The sequence below is a fragment of the Biomphalaria glabrata genome, chromosome 7 (assembly GCF_947242115.1).
Source record: "Biomphalaria glabrata chromosome 7, xgBioGlab47.1, whole genome shotgun sequence".
Classification (NCBI taxonomy): Eukaryota; Metazoa; Mollusca; class Gastropoda; family Planorbidae; genus Biomphalaria; species Biomphalaria glabrata.
This window is the reverse complement of record NC_074717.1, coordinates 34,824,293-34,840,806: the sequence shown is the minus strand read 5'-3', so window position 1 is coordinate 34,840,806 and position 16,514 is coordinate 34,824,293. Positions and strand designations below refer to the sequence as shown.

The 16,514-nt window shown below is 30.5% G+C and overlaps 1 protein-coding gene across 5 annotated transcripts in view; it reads left to right on the top strand.

Annotated features, from left to right (window-relative positions):
• Window positions 1–14,706, top strand: part of LOC106069039 (epithelial splicing regulatory protein 1-like) — an 89,774-nt gene extending 75,068 nt beyond the window's left edge. For 4 of the 5 annotated variants that reach the window (XM_056036378.1, XM_056036381.1, XM_056036379.1 and 1 more), the window contains exons 6-14: window positions 620–674; window positions 1,012–1,122; window positions 1,324–1,499; window positions 2,014–2,108; window positions 4,719–4,934; window positions 5,694–5,942; window positions 6,997–7,261; window positions 8,012–8,344; window positions 9,187–14,706. In XM_056036378.1, the coding sequence (XP_055892353.1) occupies window positions 620–674; window positions 1,012–1,122; window positions 1,324–1,499; window positions 2,014–2,108; window positions 4,719–4,934; window positions 5,694–5,942; window positions 6,997–7,261; window positions 8,012–8,344; window positions 9,187–9,341 (1,655 nt within the window). In that variant the 3' untranslated portion in view covers window positions 9,342–14,706. Of the gene's footprint in view, window positions 1–619; window positions 675–1,011; window positions 1,123–1,323; window positions 1,500–2,013; window positions 2,109–4,718; window positions 4,935–5,693; window positions 5,943–6,996; window positions 7,262–8,011; window positions 8,345–9,182 lie in introns of all 5 variants that reach the window. The other variant, XM_056036382.1, reaches the window with a different exon arrangement.
• The last annotated feature ends 1,808 nt before the right edge of the window (window positions 14,707–16,514 follow it).

Sequence of the window (16,514 nt, the reverse complement as noted above, 5' to 3'; positions counted from 1 at the left end):
GAGTATGCACAAACAACTTCTAGGCCTTCCATCTTCCTTGCGCCATAATGCCCCCACACTACTTTCAAGTGAAGCGCCCCTTCCCGCAGAAATTGGAAAGAAGAAACATGACTATTTGCAACTTACATTTTTTTTTTTTTGGAAGTCATGGATCTTGATCTAAAGAGGCATTTTATTTACAATAACTCATCTTCACAAACTGTATTAAACACCTCCGCCCTTATTGAATTTCACAGCTAAGATTTTGCTTCATTCATAAATGTTGAATATTGGGTTAAAGTCACAAAAGTTTTTCTTGGTTTAAAAAAAAATGAAACAGTACACATTTAACCACTTGGTTTCATTTTGCAAGACAATATTTATTTTATCCTCTGTGATATTTGTACCTTATTGATCTTTGTAACTCTGGGTTGGTGTGAGAAAGAGGCAGACTTGTTCATATCTTGTTTCTGAAAAAGAAACACAAAGCCAGGACTGTGATGTTGCAAAGGGCAAATATTGTGTTTTCTTTTTGTCAGAGCTACAGCATGACTTTTCGAGGTAGACAATTTTATTCATGTTGATTTCCAACTTATTTTGTCACATACTTCAAGTATGAATTTCTTTTCAATCCTTGCAGGACACAGCTTTGGTGATCCTGAAGTCATTAATGAAAGATTAGAAGGAGGCATTTGGTGAGTTTTTTAACACAATCATCTAATCAATGCTGAAATTGTAATATCACTACTTAATTGGTTAAAAGTTTATGTAATTTACTCAGAGCCATCATATATTGCTTTTTAAGACTATGCAAAAGATTTAATTTAATAGTTTCTCAACTATCTCTTACTAAAAATAATCTTTGAAAAGTCACCATGAACATAAAACCTTCCACATGTTAGGGCTTACTGCAGTGTAAATAGAAGTGAAATCTTGGCATTATGCTTTATCCTGCATAGAAAACTCAATTTTTAAAACTTAATCTGCTATTTGCATTTTTGTTTTATTAAAACACTGTATAATAAATTGCAGTAGCAAGAATGAATATGTCAGTGATGGGCTTGTAGTCAGAGCTAGAGGCTTGCCGTGGCAATCTTCAGATCAAGATATAGCCAGATTTTTCAAAGGATTAAACATTGCCAAGTAAGTATTGTTTTTCCTTTCCAATCACACATACAGTATAAGGATAGTCAAAAAGTTGAAAGCAAATTACTTTGAAAAAAAAAGACATTTCAGTGCTTTGGAAGATGTATACATTTTAATTATGAAGAAAGTTGTTTACTTTTAAATAAAGTAGAAATACAGGTATTGAACAATTTGCATAATTTGTTTACATCTAACCAGGGGTGGCGTGGCTTTGTGTTTGAGTCCACAAGGAAGAAGAAATGGAGAAGCTCTCATTCGGTTTGAGTCTGAAGAACACAGAGATCTTGCTTTGAAAAGACATAAACATCATATAGGCCAGCGCTACATCGAAGTGTATAAGGCTTCAGGAAAAGATTTTATTAATGTTGCAGGAGGTGAATAATCTTTTTTTTTAAACTCTCTTATTGTGTTGTAATTTCCCAGAAACTTTTTGAAACTGCGGTTAGCAGCAGATGGATAGATAACTTTGGGGGGGGGGGGGGGGGCTATTAAAAAAAAGATTGTTTTATTTTATTATGTATTGAACAAGAAGCATTCATAACTAAACTCTCAAGATTATAATGTTTTCATTCTCTAGTGAGATGTAATAGCTGGATCCCATAGTCGGAAAAATGATGTGTTTGATTAATTCTGTGAACAACATTTAACCCTCTTATACGTTGCTAATTTATAAACTTAAACAGTTGTCAAACTGTTATTAACAAGAATTTAATTTAATTTGATTTCAATAGTAAATAAATTAAACATTTGATTATTTGAAAAATATTCTGTTCCAGAAATTGTTAGGTTAGACTAGGTTAGATTAGATTAGATTGTTATCTTTGCATTATTTAGCATGAAGAAATCAAATGAAGTTTTTTATTTTAAAAAGATTAAATTTGTTATCAGGAAACAATTCTGAAGCGCAGGCATTTTTGTCTCGTGGAGGCCAGACTATCATCAGAATGAGAGGGTTGCCATTTACATCAACAACTCAGCAAGTGGTAAGCTACTAGGTTCATTTTTGTTGCCTAAAGTTGTTGTCTTTTACATCATTTTTGTTGTCTAAAGTTGTTGTCTTTTACATCATTTTTGTTGTCTAAAGTTGTTGTCTTTTAATTCATTTTTGTTTGTGTTCAGTCAGCATATTTTTTCCTCTTTCACTATGATATCATCTTAATAAAAACTCACATTTGTTAACGACTCTAAATTTTTTAAATTTAAGAAATTCGCCCCAAATGCTACTTTTTGACTACTGAAAATAAGCTATAATCAAATATAATTAGCTCAATTGCTGATTTGAAATTGGATTTACCATTTTTCTGATTAATAATGTAGGAAGAGTAGGTTTTTTTAATTGTATTTAATTATATAGCTATAGAAACATACTTTCTTTATTGATTTTTAAGTTACATGTAAATAACTATGACGTAATTATATATAAAAAGTACTGCTTACAGGGAAAAGAAATGACTATATATATATAAACGGACTGGCAGTTCCTAAAGATTGATATGATAGGCCGTTGTTGTTTATCTGTAGTTATTGTTTTCTCTATGTTGTTTCTTCAACTTTGTATTTAATAACTTTCTGCATTTTAAAATGTTGATTAAAGTTAATTTTTTTTTGTAATAACTATTAAGAAGAAATTTAGTCACTGGTCAGTATAATTGGTGATAGGTGTGGTCAACTACAGACTTTGTTTTACTTCATGCTACACCACTAGAGCAGACATTTACAGGTTTTTCCTGCTTTCAGCTGGCCACATGTTAACAAAATTTTGAAAAAAATAAAGTATCAATCATGGACCTTCCCATTAGTTAGAAGTTTTTTTTAGAAGGTAAGTGATGGAATTGGACAGTTTACAAAACTCCACTTGGCCTGTGGTTCTTAATGTGGCGGTTGCATCGGGATGCACAGGTTTATATTTTCATCCAATCATATTTCAGGTGGATTAGCTGGTGCGGGATGATGGTTTCTGGACTGCATATATTTAAACATCATTATCTACTTCTTCATTACACCTTAAGGCTTCTTTACTCAAAAGGAAATGGTTGATTTTTTTTCTCCACAAAAGAAGATCTGCTGACTTTAATTTGTAATGAGTTAAATTTTTTTTTTTCATATTTTTTAAAGAATAGCTCTGTATGGTTTGTTTGTTTTTTGTTGTTTTTTTTTTTTTTGGTAAAGGCTTATACCTATAAATTTAAATTTGGGCCACTACGTGTGCGGTGTCCAGACTTTAACACCTACCTAAGTAAAGATGTATGCATTTTCATCTTATCAAACTGACTTGTTTAGTATTGGTCTCCCCTACTACTTAACAACATTTTTCGTTAATCATCATATACTTATTATTTCCTTTCTCTGTCAATAATAGGGGAACAATGGAAGCACTGCTTTAGCGAAATATACTGTCCTAAATTCAAGTGTGTGCTTAAATTTTAAACATGGAGCCAAAAGGCTTGGGGTACGCATGAGAAGAAACTGCTAGTGAATGAAATGGTTTTGTTGTTCATAACATTTTGGTTAGAAGAAAAAACTTGTTTTCATTTGTTATACAAAGTTATTTGTTGATTCATTTTTGTGTTTATTTGTTTGGGGCAGGAAAGCGAAAGATAAGAGGGGTAATTCATCATACTGACATGCATACAAATGGTGTCAATGTTTATGAACCGTGAGAAAGTTGTAGGCTAGTGATGTAGTGTAATGGTGATGGATCAGTGTCAGTTGGTCTTAACAACAATTTTACAACAATTTTTTGTGATATAATTGTAACAATATCCAGCTACAAAATTTCAACTAATTCTATGAACTGAAAGTTATTTTGAAAGAAAAACAATTTTTATAACACACACAAAAATATGCAAATAACAGAAGCTATACATTTGAAAAAAAAAGGAGATTAGCATTAATATCTCAGCATCTCTAATTGCACCCTTTAAGCATAGCTAGTGTTTTCAAAATGCACAAAATATTAACAGAAAGGTTTAGGTGCTCATACATAATGGGTTGATAGAAGTCTTTTTGTTTTACTTGTTCTACTTTAGATACGGTTCACAATTGTAAAATTACTTTTTTTTATGTTAAAATAATACTAAATGTTTCTCAAAGCATGTTTAATATAAGTGTTAGATGTACACTTAGTAATAAAACCATAGGTTGATGTTGTAGAGATTTATGGAGAGGGTAATGAGACCTGAAGAGCATAGCAGAACATAAAAGATCTGTTATAAAACATTGGCTACCAAATATTTAAAATCATTTCTAAAATGACATTTATAAAAAATGTAGTTAATTAGTGAACTAGCCGCAATAAGTTGTTTTGATTCGATCATTTATGATGTTTTCAGTTTTCCCTTTTACTTTGTCATGAGAACATAAAGACGTCAATGTTTCATGTATCCTCCTGTTTTCATTTTCCTTCTGTTTCATATTTTCCTCATTAGTTGATTTTTCATTATCATATCATTATTATAATTTAGAGATACATTTAATTAAGAAGCAAAAGAAATATCTGTAATTATGTAAGATACCATTAGACCTAATAGTTATTCTCTGCTAGTTGCTTTCAAATGATGGTGAAAGCGTTTGTGTTTTGTTTTTTTTTTCAGTTGGAGTTTTTTACTCGTGATCCCAACTCCTCACAAGTTCTTGATGGAGAGGAAGGAATTCTGTTTGTCCACTACCCAGATGGCAGAAGCACAGGAGATGCATTTGTTCTCTTTGCTACAGAAGAAGAGTCAGCAAAGGCATTGAAGAAGCACAGAGAGATGATGGGCTCTAGATACATTGAATTATTTAAAAGCACAACAGCTGAAGTTCAACAGGTATCAATAGTGAAGATTTGTCTACCTATAATTCTAGAAGTCATTTTCAAAACAACAACAATTGGTCTTTAATGGTCTTTAACAACTTTGAAAAAAAAATTCCTTTTAAAAATTCAACTTATCTTAATTCTTCCAGGTGCTCAAAGCTTGAAATTAAATCTAAAACAAACCAAGGGAAATAATCTTGTAATATAGACCAACATTAGGTGTGGATTATGGTAAACCATGTGCTATGGTGAACTGTTCCTTTGCTATTTTTGTAAGAGTTAAAAGTTTTTTTTTACAAAAATTTAACAAAATTTATACTTTATCACAGTCAAATGTACTTGTTTAATATAAAGCTGTTTTTTGTTTTTTTTTTAAACTATAAACCCTGGCCATTTGGCAGCCCTGAGTTTGACACAAATCTTTTTAAAAATACATTCAGCTAGTGTAAAATGGATAGAGATGTTGTATGTTAAGTAGCTATAATACAAAAACTCTTAACCATAGCTTGCAAATCCAAAAGTGAAATCTACCTAATACTCAGAAAGACACAACAGTAAGACATTATTTCAAGTGCTAGAACAAATAGATACATTATAAGTGCTCTTTCTTTCCAAGGGTGGTTAGAACAGGTGCCTGAATCAGCCAAGAAAATAAATGGCTTAGTAGAATTAAAATCTCTAAGTAAACATGTGTGACTAGTTAAATATTTATTTTTATTTACATTATAATTCATTTCAATACAAAGTTCTTGTTTTTTAATCCAAATCTTAGGTTTTGAACAGAAGTATGGATCCACGTAACCCAGAACAACCAGACAGCCAGCTGACGCCTTTGATTGCACAAATCCCAGCAGGGATACCCATCATTCCACAATCTCTTATCACTAGCGGCACAAGAAGGGACTGCATCAGACTTCGCAACCTTCCAAGTGCTGCCCAAGTGACTGATATTTTAACATTCCTGGGAGAGTTTTCTCAATTCATTATTTATCAAGGAGTTCATATGGTCTACACTGCTACTGTGAGTACTGTAAACACTAAATCTAATATTTTATTTAATCAAAAATAGCACAATACAATTTTTCCTGAATAACAAATATAGCTGATTAGTTTTAATAAAATCTAGTTCAAATTTAATTACAATGTTTCAATGAAATGTTTAAATGTAAACAAAAAATAAGAATTTCTACTTTGAAAATTTTTAATTCTGTAAGCTATGAATTGGTTTTAAATGATGAACATCTTTTATTTCATTTAAAAAAAAGGCTTTAATTTTTAGCGCCCCCCGAAAGGGGAAAAGGCTCTAATAGTTTTGTGTGGCCTCTCTGTCCATCCATCCATCTCGTTTAGATCTCAGTAACTAGAAGAGAAAATGAAAATCGGACATCATGATATTTTAGATCATTCAAAGTTCTGGTTTACTACTTTTTTCTGAAAGGGAAAAATCTAATTTATTAAATCAATTATGCAAGCGTTTTTTTTCATAAAAATACACCATGTTTACAACTATTCACTATTAATAGTAACAAACACTGGAGGCATTTACGAAAAAAAATGGTAACTTTTTTTTTAAAGAGAAAAAAATCTATCTACTACGCAAATAAGTTGGACATAATTTAAAACAACAATTAATAAGTAGTTTTTCATATTATCCTGTGAACTGCAGAGCATACACACCGCCATGGAACACAAAACTAAAGGATTTTTTTTTTCCCGAAATGTTTTTTTATTGAGGTTTGAATAAGAGACTGACCCTTTACAAAACAATTAGATCAATTAGATACTCATTATAAGACATCAGTTAGGCCAGGTTCACATCTAACTTCACTTTCACTTTCACCTATTTAATACTGATATTCTTCTGAAAATATTGAAACCTACCTTTTTTCCTGCATGGGGCCGATTTTGAGTTTGTGTTTTCACACAAACTGTCTTTGTAACCTTGTTTGTTTTTATTAAACTGTTGTTAGAAAATATCTTTAGCTGGTTGTCTCAACAGAAAATGTGCTTGGTACTGCAGTGTTTTGTCTAATATTTTGATTTTAAAAAATAAATACAATTTTAATTATGAACAGGGTGAAGCATCTGGTGAAGCCTTCATACAGTTAGATTCAGAGGATGCTGCCACCTTGACAGCTATCAACAGGCACCGCTGTCAGATGATATTTGGCAACAAAAAACGAGTGATTGAGGTCATTCAGTGCAGTGGGGATGACATGAGCTATGTTTTGACCAATGGCATGCCTCAGATGTCCATTTCAGCCATGCCAACTGCTATGACTGCTCCAGCACTGCCACCACCGTCTCCAATCACTCTACAAAGACCTATTTTATCTCCTGGTAAGTTAGCTACTTTAATTTGTGAAGAAGAACAGAAATTATTGGACTATTTACACATTTTTAAAAACTGTTATTTCAATCTAAAATTTATAGAATCATTTCTTTTGTCTTTTGTTTACAATTTTTTTGATTTCATGGCTACATGAATTGTTATAAATCAAACAAAAATTTTTGAACTCTATGGGCTTATATCTCAAATACCCCTCTTAATAAGAAAAACTCATTAAAAAAAGCTTTGTTAATTCAGGTTTTATGAATCATCATCATTCCTTTGAGTTCCTCATGGAACATAGGGCCTCGACATAAACACGCCACTCTCCACGGTCTCTTGCTAGCTTTTTGATGGTGTCCCAGCTCTTCCCGGTCTTCTCTGCTTCTTCAAGTATACTGCGTCGCCATGTTCTTTTTGGTCTTCCTCTGCGTCTTGTTCCCTGGGGGTTCCACTCTATGGCCTGCCTAGCTCTGTTGCTGGTATCTTTTCTAAGGGTGTGACCAATCCATCTCCACTTCCTCTCTAAGATCTGCACTTCAGGTAATTCAGGTTTTATGAATAGATGCAAAAAAACTTTCAAAGAAAAGCAACTATTATGATGCCCTTGTTACACTAACAGTTAAATATGTGTATTCAGTTGTATCAACTATTTTTATTCTCTTGATACACTTATAGTTAAATGTGTGTCATCACTTGTAATCTAGAAATATTTATGTAATAAACAGCTGACAGTATATTATTTTTGTCTTTTTTTGCAGTTACTCCTCAAACCATCATGACGACTTCTGCTTTGACTGGAACATTTCCCTACATGTCACTAGCCCAGCCATTGCCAGCAGCCTTCACGCCTACCATCACTGCCTTGCCCCAGAGACCAGCCTACTACCCGCCGATACTCTACTGGTACCCAAGCCCGCCTGTCTCTCCACCCACACCACAAACACCAGCTATCACTTACTACACTACCACCTCTGCTACTAACACTGCCGCAGGGCCATACACTGGCCCTTGCATGATCATAATGAGGGGCCTGCCAATTAATGTAACTGTTCAGGATATAATGAATTATTTTCAGGGGTTCCCTGAGGTAGGTCCAGGTGACGCCATCAAAGTGGTTCTCCAGTCTAGCTTGGTGGCTTGACAGCATCCTGTTTCAGTTCATTTTTTGTTACTTCAGTTTTTATGGTGGTCAAAACTTTATGTTTCAAATCCCTTACTGGAATTTTTTTTTTCATTTTTATTTTGAATGAATACATAGGTGGTGGATATTTAATTTTCAGTTAAAAAGTTTTTTTGTTTTTTTATTTTCACTGAATCTGTTATACTAAATATTTCCCAGTACTATGCAATCTTACTTTATACAGCTCACAGAAGAATATTTCAAAGTATAATATATAAGCTGTTTTTAAAAGCTTTTAATATGAAGAAACAAAAAAAAAGTATTATTCATTTAAATTTATCTGATATAAGAATTTAGTAACAAAATAAGATTTCTGGGCCGTTAAAATATTTTTAATTTATATTTTTTGTTTTCACTGTGCTGACCTACATTTTTTTTTTTGGCTTGGGCTCTTCATTATGTTAATGCTTACATTTTCATTTCACCTTTTTTTTTTTCTTTTTGTTTTGTTACTTTTTTTTCTTCATTTTTGTCAATACTTTTATTGTTGTTTCTTTGTTATTAGACATACCAAAAATATATCTGTAAAAGTTAAGAAAATTGTTACATTATATTAAATTTTTTAAATTTGACTTCAACCATCAACCTAATTTAATCTATACATATTTCTTTTTTCTCCCCATCTTTGTCCTTCCTTATTTGTTCATTATAAGCTCTTACAATTTAGTTCTCTCATTCCTTTAATATATTTATATATATATATATTTATATATAGGCTATCTAATTTTTTTTTGTTTTCCTTTTTACAGGTAGGTCCTGATACCATAAGCATACAGACTAACTTGGAAGGCCGACCAAATGGAGATGCTCTAATTTCATTCACTTCTAGACTTGAAGCAGAGCGAGCCATTGTTGAAAAAAATCGTAGACATCTTGGAAATAGATTTATAGAGCTGTTTATGGCCTAAAACAAGCTATTGATGAGATCTGCTTTGTTGATTGCTGAGGATTATTGATCTTTGTCAAGAATCCTGGCAAATTATATTTATATTTATGAAATTATTTATTTTTACAAATATATATATATATATATACATAAATAATACATAGATCTATATTATTGATTATCTTCCAAAAGTATGATATGATGAAATCTTTCAATTGAGTCGTTATTCACATTTTTTAATGCATTCCCAAACATGTAGGCTTTTAATCTCATGAAAATATTTGTCTTTAAATCATTCGATGCATTTCTACTGTATCTTTTTTCTTTATTTGCATGAGGTTTCTTTTAAACTGAGCCTTTTCTCGTGTGCCTTAATGATATTTGATGTTAGCCTACATTAGAAAAAAAAACAACTAACATTTTATTTTACAAAATATGTGTAAACACCATAAGACTTGCCACTGCCTTCAAAATATTGCCTTGACATTCCAAACTTCCACATGTGGCTTCCAAACTGTTTTTTTTTTTGTTAGACAGAACAGTAGTTAATCACTAATTAAAAGATATTGTAAATTGATTTATTTATCAATGACAGCATGTATTAAGCTTATGCACAAGAATCAATCTCTTTATAACATTCCTGCCATAAATTCACCAGTTAGAAGATAATATTTATGTTTTTTGTCTTTTTCATTGAATCATATTTATTGAACTGGACAGTTACTTCATGAGTGCTGTAACTTCCTTGATGTTAATATGATCTTCATTTATTTTTTTTTGAGATCATTGAACATTCCTTTGGTTTTACTCTTGTTATTTTATTTGATGTGTATATATAGCTGGTTAGCAATATATCTATTACCTATCATTCTACTTGAAATTCAATTATCTTAATGAAATACTAATATTTATTGTATGCATTCATGCTTGTCCTTCTTTTCTTGTTTCCAAAAGAAAAAGATGGTATATTCACCAATGGTGCCTTTTTGTATCTTATTGATTGTATTCTTTGATGATGTTTCTGCATGCTATGTGTAGCTTTGTTGAGCTTTGACCAAACAATTATTGGCTCTTATTATGTAGGCTTGTGGAAAAACAACACATATCAGTCAATTTTCTTTTTCTTTGGATTAAAGTAATTTAACAGTTTTCTGAATAGTCTAAAGAAATTTTGAAATTTCCGTATTAGTTGTTTTTTTGTTTGTTTTTTTTTTTAGAGACATATTATTGGAAAACTTGTGTTAGTTCATCATCTAGGATTGTTTAGGAATAGTTGTAACATTTTTGTCATTTGTAGGCTATATAAATTTCAGATCTGCTTGGACTATATATATCATTATTGTGATGATTTACAGTGAACTGAGAATATATTTAGCTCAATGTACTACATGTTTATTTTATAATCATATATATATATATATATGTTAATATACAAGGATATGAAATATATAAACATGCATATTTTTTGTAGGCATGTTAAATTTAATGATGAAAACAATGTATTATTGAAAAGATAATATAATTTATAATACTAAGCTTACCATCATTGTGCTTCCACTGCCTTGAAGTCTTGGTTTGCAGACAAAGCATTGCATGAGCTATTAATGTTTATTTTCTGACTAATATGCGCTGCTTTTAGTTTAAATAGTTTATCACCTTTTTTGTCATTGAATGTGTTATCAACTTTTTTTTTTTAATGTTGCACATTCAATTTTAAAGTTGAATACTCTTAAATAACTTTCACTTTTATTTTTTATATTGAGATATAAAATTTGTTTTATTCAGTACTGCTGAATGTTTATTTTAAATTGTAAAAGATTAAGTTTCCTTGTGCCTTTCTAACAATTGTTTATAGCATACTTCCAATTTCTCATCATCTTTTTTTTTTTATAGATCTTAACCTATATCTGTTGACTGCAATATTTTCTTTTTAACAAATTCATAGACTTCAATTTTTTCCCTTCGAACCAAACCACAATATTCTGTTGGTTTTTTTTTTGTGTGTTTTTTTTTTCAAATGCATTTATATTTTTGAAAACATATATATATATTATATATATCTTCACATGAAATAGTTTCTGCATGAGTGTCAGAAGTATTTTCTTTGTATTGTTTGTTCAGCTCATCTAAAGATTTTAGAACTATTTTCCTTTATTAGTAAGCGTTTCATGAAATATTGTTGAAATAATGAAAACAAAACAACAAATGAAATGATCTATTAAACAATTTAGCTCATTCTAAGTGGCTTCATCTCTACTCTTCATAACATGAAATTTATACAATGAATTTACTATGTTTTCTTATAAGATAATATTATACATAAACAATGTTAGTGTTTAGGAGTGCTGTTTACTGCTATCTTGTATTCAAGGAATGATACAAATTGTTGACTGTATTTATGAGAGATGTAAATTTCATTGGTTTTAATCACAAAATTTGTTTTTAAATTTTAGTCTTACATGTGACTGTAAATATTGTCATGAATTGAGAAGTTTATGTTGCTTCATTTTGAAAGTTATTTAACTTGCTTTGAACTTTGGCAATTTTATAACAATTGTTGCAAAATGTTTCAGAGTTATCTATAAAGTGGTAATGCATGGCTACATGCCATTTCAGCTATGTTGCAATATCTTTTAATTTCTTATTAAAAAAAATGTGTGCCTATTACTTTAAGTTAAAGTATAAAGCAAGACACACAGATATCTCTCGAACAGAAAAGGTGCAATTCTAAGAAAGTTCAATTGTTATGTTTTATATGAGATAAAGATTGAATGATTATTTTAAGATTTTTTTTTTAAATAATATAAATAGCAATGAAAACTACATAATTATTTTTTTAGTTCACAATCAATTTGATTTATAGTGTGATTTAATGATAAAGAGTTAATTAAGCTAAAAGATGAATTATGTACGTTATTTTTATGTTAGCATTTGTTAGAGTATCCTTTTTCTTCATTGTCCTTTAATACAGTCTAGGCCAATGTTACTGGCAAGAAGAATAAAGAAGTTGTATCCTTAATGTTTAAGGCATAATGTAAGCCTATTGTGAAATTGTTAGTAGAGGGGGAAAAAAGCCCCCCTTCCTAGAATTGTTCCTTAATTAGTGCCCTTTGATATGTGCTGAAAAACATAGACCTCTCAATTATCTGAATTGTTAGTGTTAAGTTTCCTACTACTACCTATTACTAAATATGTTCAGCTTATTTTTGTACTTCTTATCATTGTAACAGAACACACAGAATGATGTGATATATAACTCCAGTTTATGTAATTTGTGAACACTGCTTCAGAATGTAAACATGCACACACACACACACACACATATATATATATATATATATCTTGTGAAACATGTCCAACTTCTCAAAGGCCTGTATAATCTAGTCATATGATGTCAGGGTAAATTACCCTTGTCTTAGATGTAGATGTGACTTCTGTAGATACTGTGTAGCATAAGAAAAGAAATATTTATGTCATTGTTTTTGCATATTTGCTTGTTGTTTTGCTTTTATTGTTTTTGAAAATGCTAAAATAATTTTATATTTTCATGACTACTGAAAATAGATTTCCATTTTTTTTCAAAGTGCAAGTCATTTTTTTGTTTCAAATCAAAGATTTCTAATCTTGGATACTTTCTCTAGGTACTTTATCAAAATGCCAGCAAATGAGTAAATGGTGAACTATTTTTGTCATGGATAATTTAAGAAAACCATTTTCATCAAACATTTCTATCAACTAACTGCAAAGAAATCTTCCATTAAGCCTTTTACACTAAATAGTTACTACAAACTATTTAAAGACTCTTAGGATAGGTAAGAGATGAATATTCTAAATAATAATTTTGGGTTTATTTCTGATTTAAAAAAAAAAAATTCCACCCAAGAAAATGTGTTGTAGATGTGTAGAGCATTGCTGGTCCATAGATGTGTAGTCCACTTGTAGCCTATAGATGTATTGTCCATCACTTGCCTTGCAATTGAGCTGTGTATATAGAGATTGCGCTCTAGAAATGTGTGTTTACCAAGATCACATTCCAATTATTTCAAGTTCTCTGCCCTTTGATCTGATTCCATTCTTTGATTAGCTCATCACTTTATTTATTGTTAGTCTGTTATTTCTTATATTTTTTCCCCCTCCCATTCAGTCCAGCAGTGAAATGGTTGATACAGAAACCAGTGATGGACATATCTTGCATACAAAGATATTGTTGTTTTGTTACTGTTCAGCTTGACATCAAAGCTTCAATTCACACATTTAAAAGAACATTTTTAAAACAACTTTTTTTTACAAATAAAAAAAAATATTAAAAAAGAAAAAAACTTCACATGCCATAAAGAAAAAACAGAAAGCTTTGAGACATTTTGTGTTGTATTTAAGTATCATTGGAGACACACACACACACATGTATGACCTTCTTTAACTAATATATTATGTTCAACTTCAAAGACAGCTGATCACTCGTAATAAATCTTTTTTTTTTTTTTTCCCATCTTTCTGTATTCTTTTTAAAACCTTTTGGTGTAATACCCAGACACACATCACACATTCTTATATTGAAACAAAAAACAAATAATGACAAAATATTACTATATTAAATTCCTCATTTTTTAACATGGTACTAGATTGAACAAAAAGTATTTCAATTGTTCGTCTAGCAGCACAAGAGGAATAATTCTGTTAAAAAGACTGAAAACATTCAACTTAGAAGACTGCCTTTTGTACATTATGATTAATGAGGTCAACTGAAACTTTCGCAGGAAGAATTCTACATTTGATTCTGTAAGGTGATATCACAACAAAAATGTCTGTCTCAAATTTAGCATTTGAACCATAACATATTCTGTTACATGTTTTTTTGTTTAGTCTGCATATAAAATAACTGAAGCTGTTTTCTGTACTGAAGTCATTATTCTTTTTTTTTTTGTTATTGTTTGTTGTAGTTTACTGTTAGAGCCCATTCTAAAGATCTCAAAATTTAGTGACTAATTTGTGAGTGTAAAAATTTTAAAAAAAAAATACATTTTGATGATCTTTTAACATTTGTTTTATTTGTCTATGAAATCTTTGCATTTGTTGATAGATATTTTTTTGAAATGTATATTAAAATGTAGTTGAAATTTTACTTCATTAAATTTTATAGACGAATTTCAGCAGATGTCAAAAAACTATGTCAATTGATTATTTATATTTGAAGGCCCACAGTACTCGGTACTCTAAAATAATTTAGTGGGCATTATAGAGTTAACACTACAGCAATAATATTAATACCATAGCAATGAAAACTACATTTTAAAAAAAAATTGTAATAGACATGCTCTTCTGTTATTGTTGTGTGCATTTAACTCTATGCAGTCTGAAAAATAAACATTTTTCTTTTAAGCCTTCAATTTGGTGATGGTGCTTTTATTATTTCTGTTTCATGTCTCTTTAAACTTATTGTTTGGTAAACTGTTTTGTCTGAAGGTGTTGCAGTCAACTCGACAACTTAAACCATTTATTATAAAGCTAAATTTCAACTATTTAATTGGCTAGTTGTACCTCATTAATTCCCTTGAGAAGAAATGTATAGCGTTGTGGTGATCATCCTTAATCAAACTCAAAAATTGATTTCTCTTAACGACAGCTTAATTGACATCAACCATTTTACTGTTAACTGTAGGCCTCAACAGATTACATCCAAGCCCTTTTACTTTGACTAGAAAAGAAACTATGACTTAACAAAGTATTCATCTTTTAAATTGATATCCAGTGTTGCTTTAAAAATAGTATCCACTATTAATGATTTCATTGCAACCACTGCTATATAAAGAGCAAACTTATAAGATCATTGCTGCCCAAAGTACAGCCTGCAGGTCAGATCCAGCCCGCCAAAATGTCACCACAAAGTGTGAAAAATCCCCCCCCCCCCCCCTTTTTCATAATTAAAAAAAAGGTTGAAAAATGTATCTACCAATGTTCACTTTTCACTCATTGGTTTGTAACATGACTGTTACAATTCATTTATGAAATGGGATCGGAATGTAGAATTTTACATGAAAAGTGGATGGATCTTTACTTTTGGAACATGATACTAAGCCAACATATTTATTTGTAAAGAAAGTGTGGCTGTTTAAAAAACAACACATATAATGGCATTATGAAACAAATATGACAGCATTCTTGGTTTGAACTGCAAATAAAAAACTAAACTATGCCTAGAAATTGGAGGATTTATGAAAAAGAGATAAGAAAATGAGTCTGTACTAAAATTTTGCTCACATTTTAAGTAGACAAATGAAGCCACTTTCTGACGCATAAAAAGATAAACTTCCAACGTCTCTTTCATTAATGTATCTATCAAATAGTTTCAGGCCAATTTCAGTTAGTTTTTTGTACCTTTTCCATTATGTGGCCCATGACACAAGTGTCGAAAATTAAAATGGTCCTCTGGTCAAATTAGGTTGGGCATCACAGTATGATCTATTTGAAAATAATTATCCCAATTAAAGAGTAGTCGTATTTAATTAATTATAAGTTTCAATTTAGATGATTAAGGATGAGTGCATTGTTTTCAAGAAATAACATTAATACTAAATAAATTGCCAAACAACTAACTAATTTACTCACTTTCTGGCTAGCTATCAGTTTGTCAACCAAGGAAAGGATAATATACCAAACCCTATCATTTTTAACAACTATAGTTCTACCTATATCCATAGATGTTCTTGGACAATTGTACTATCTCTAAATAAGTTCTATAGCTACCCAACTGTTTGAATAAGCTGATAGTTGTAGGCCTTTAAGGTAAAGCAAAATTTTTTTTTTCAATCACATTTTGTCTAGTGCAAATGAAACTCTGTATTTTCGTTTTAAAATCCGTAGTCTAGTCAGTTGGTTGGGTCAAGTAACATATATATTTTTGTTAATGACTGTGTATATAATTCATAAACACAACAGAAATCTTTGATCTTTTGGGTCTGAGTGCTTCTTATGGCTATTGCAGATATTTTAACCAGTACATTTAAAACAATATATTTAACTTGTTATATATAGATCTATTTATCCCATTCTCTCCACTATGAAATTAAAAGAAGAGTACCGTATTCACTATATATTTTAATCAACTGATGGCTTTTATAAAATTGAGTACCGGTATTATATTAAGCTGAGTTCAATGGAATATATTACCACACAAACTCCTAGTGAGTCAGTATGC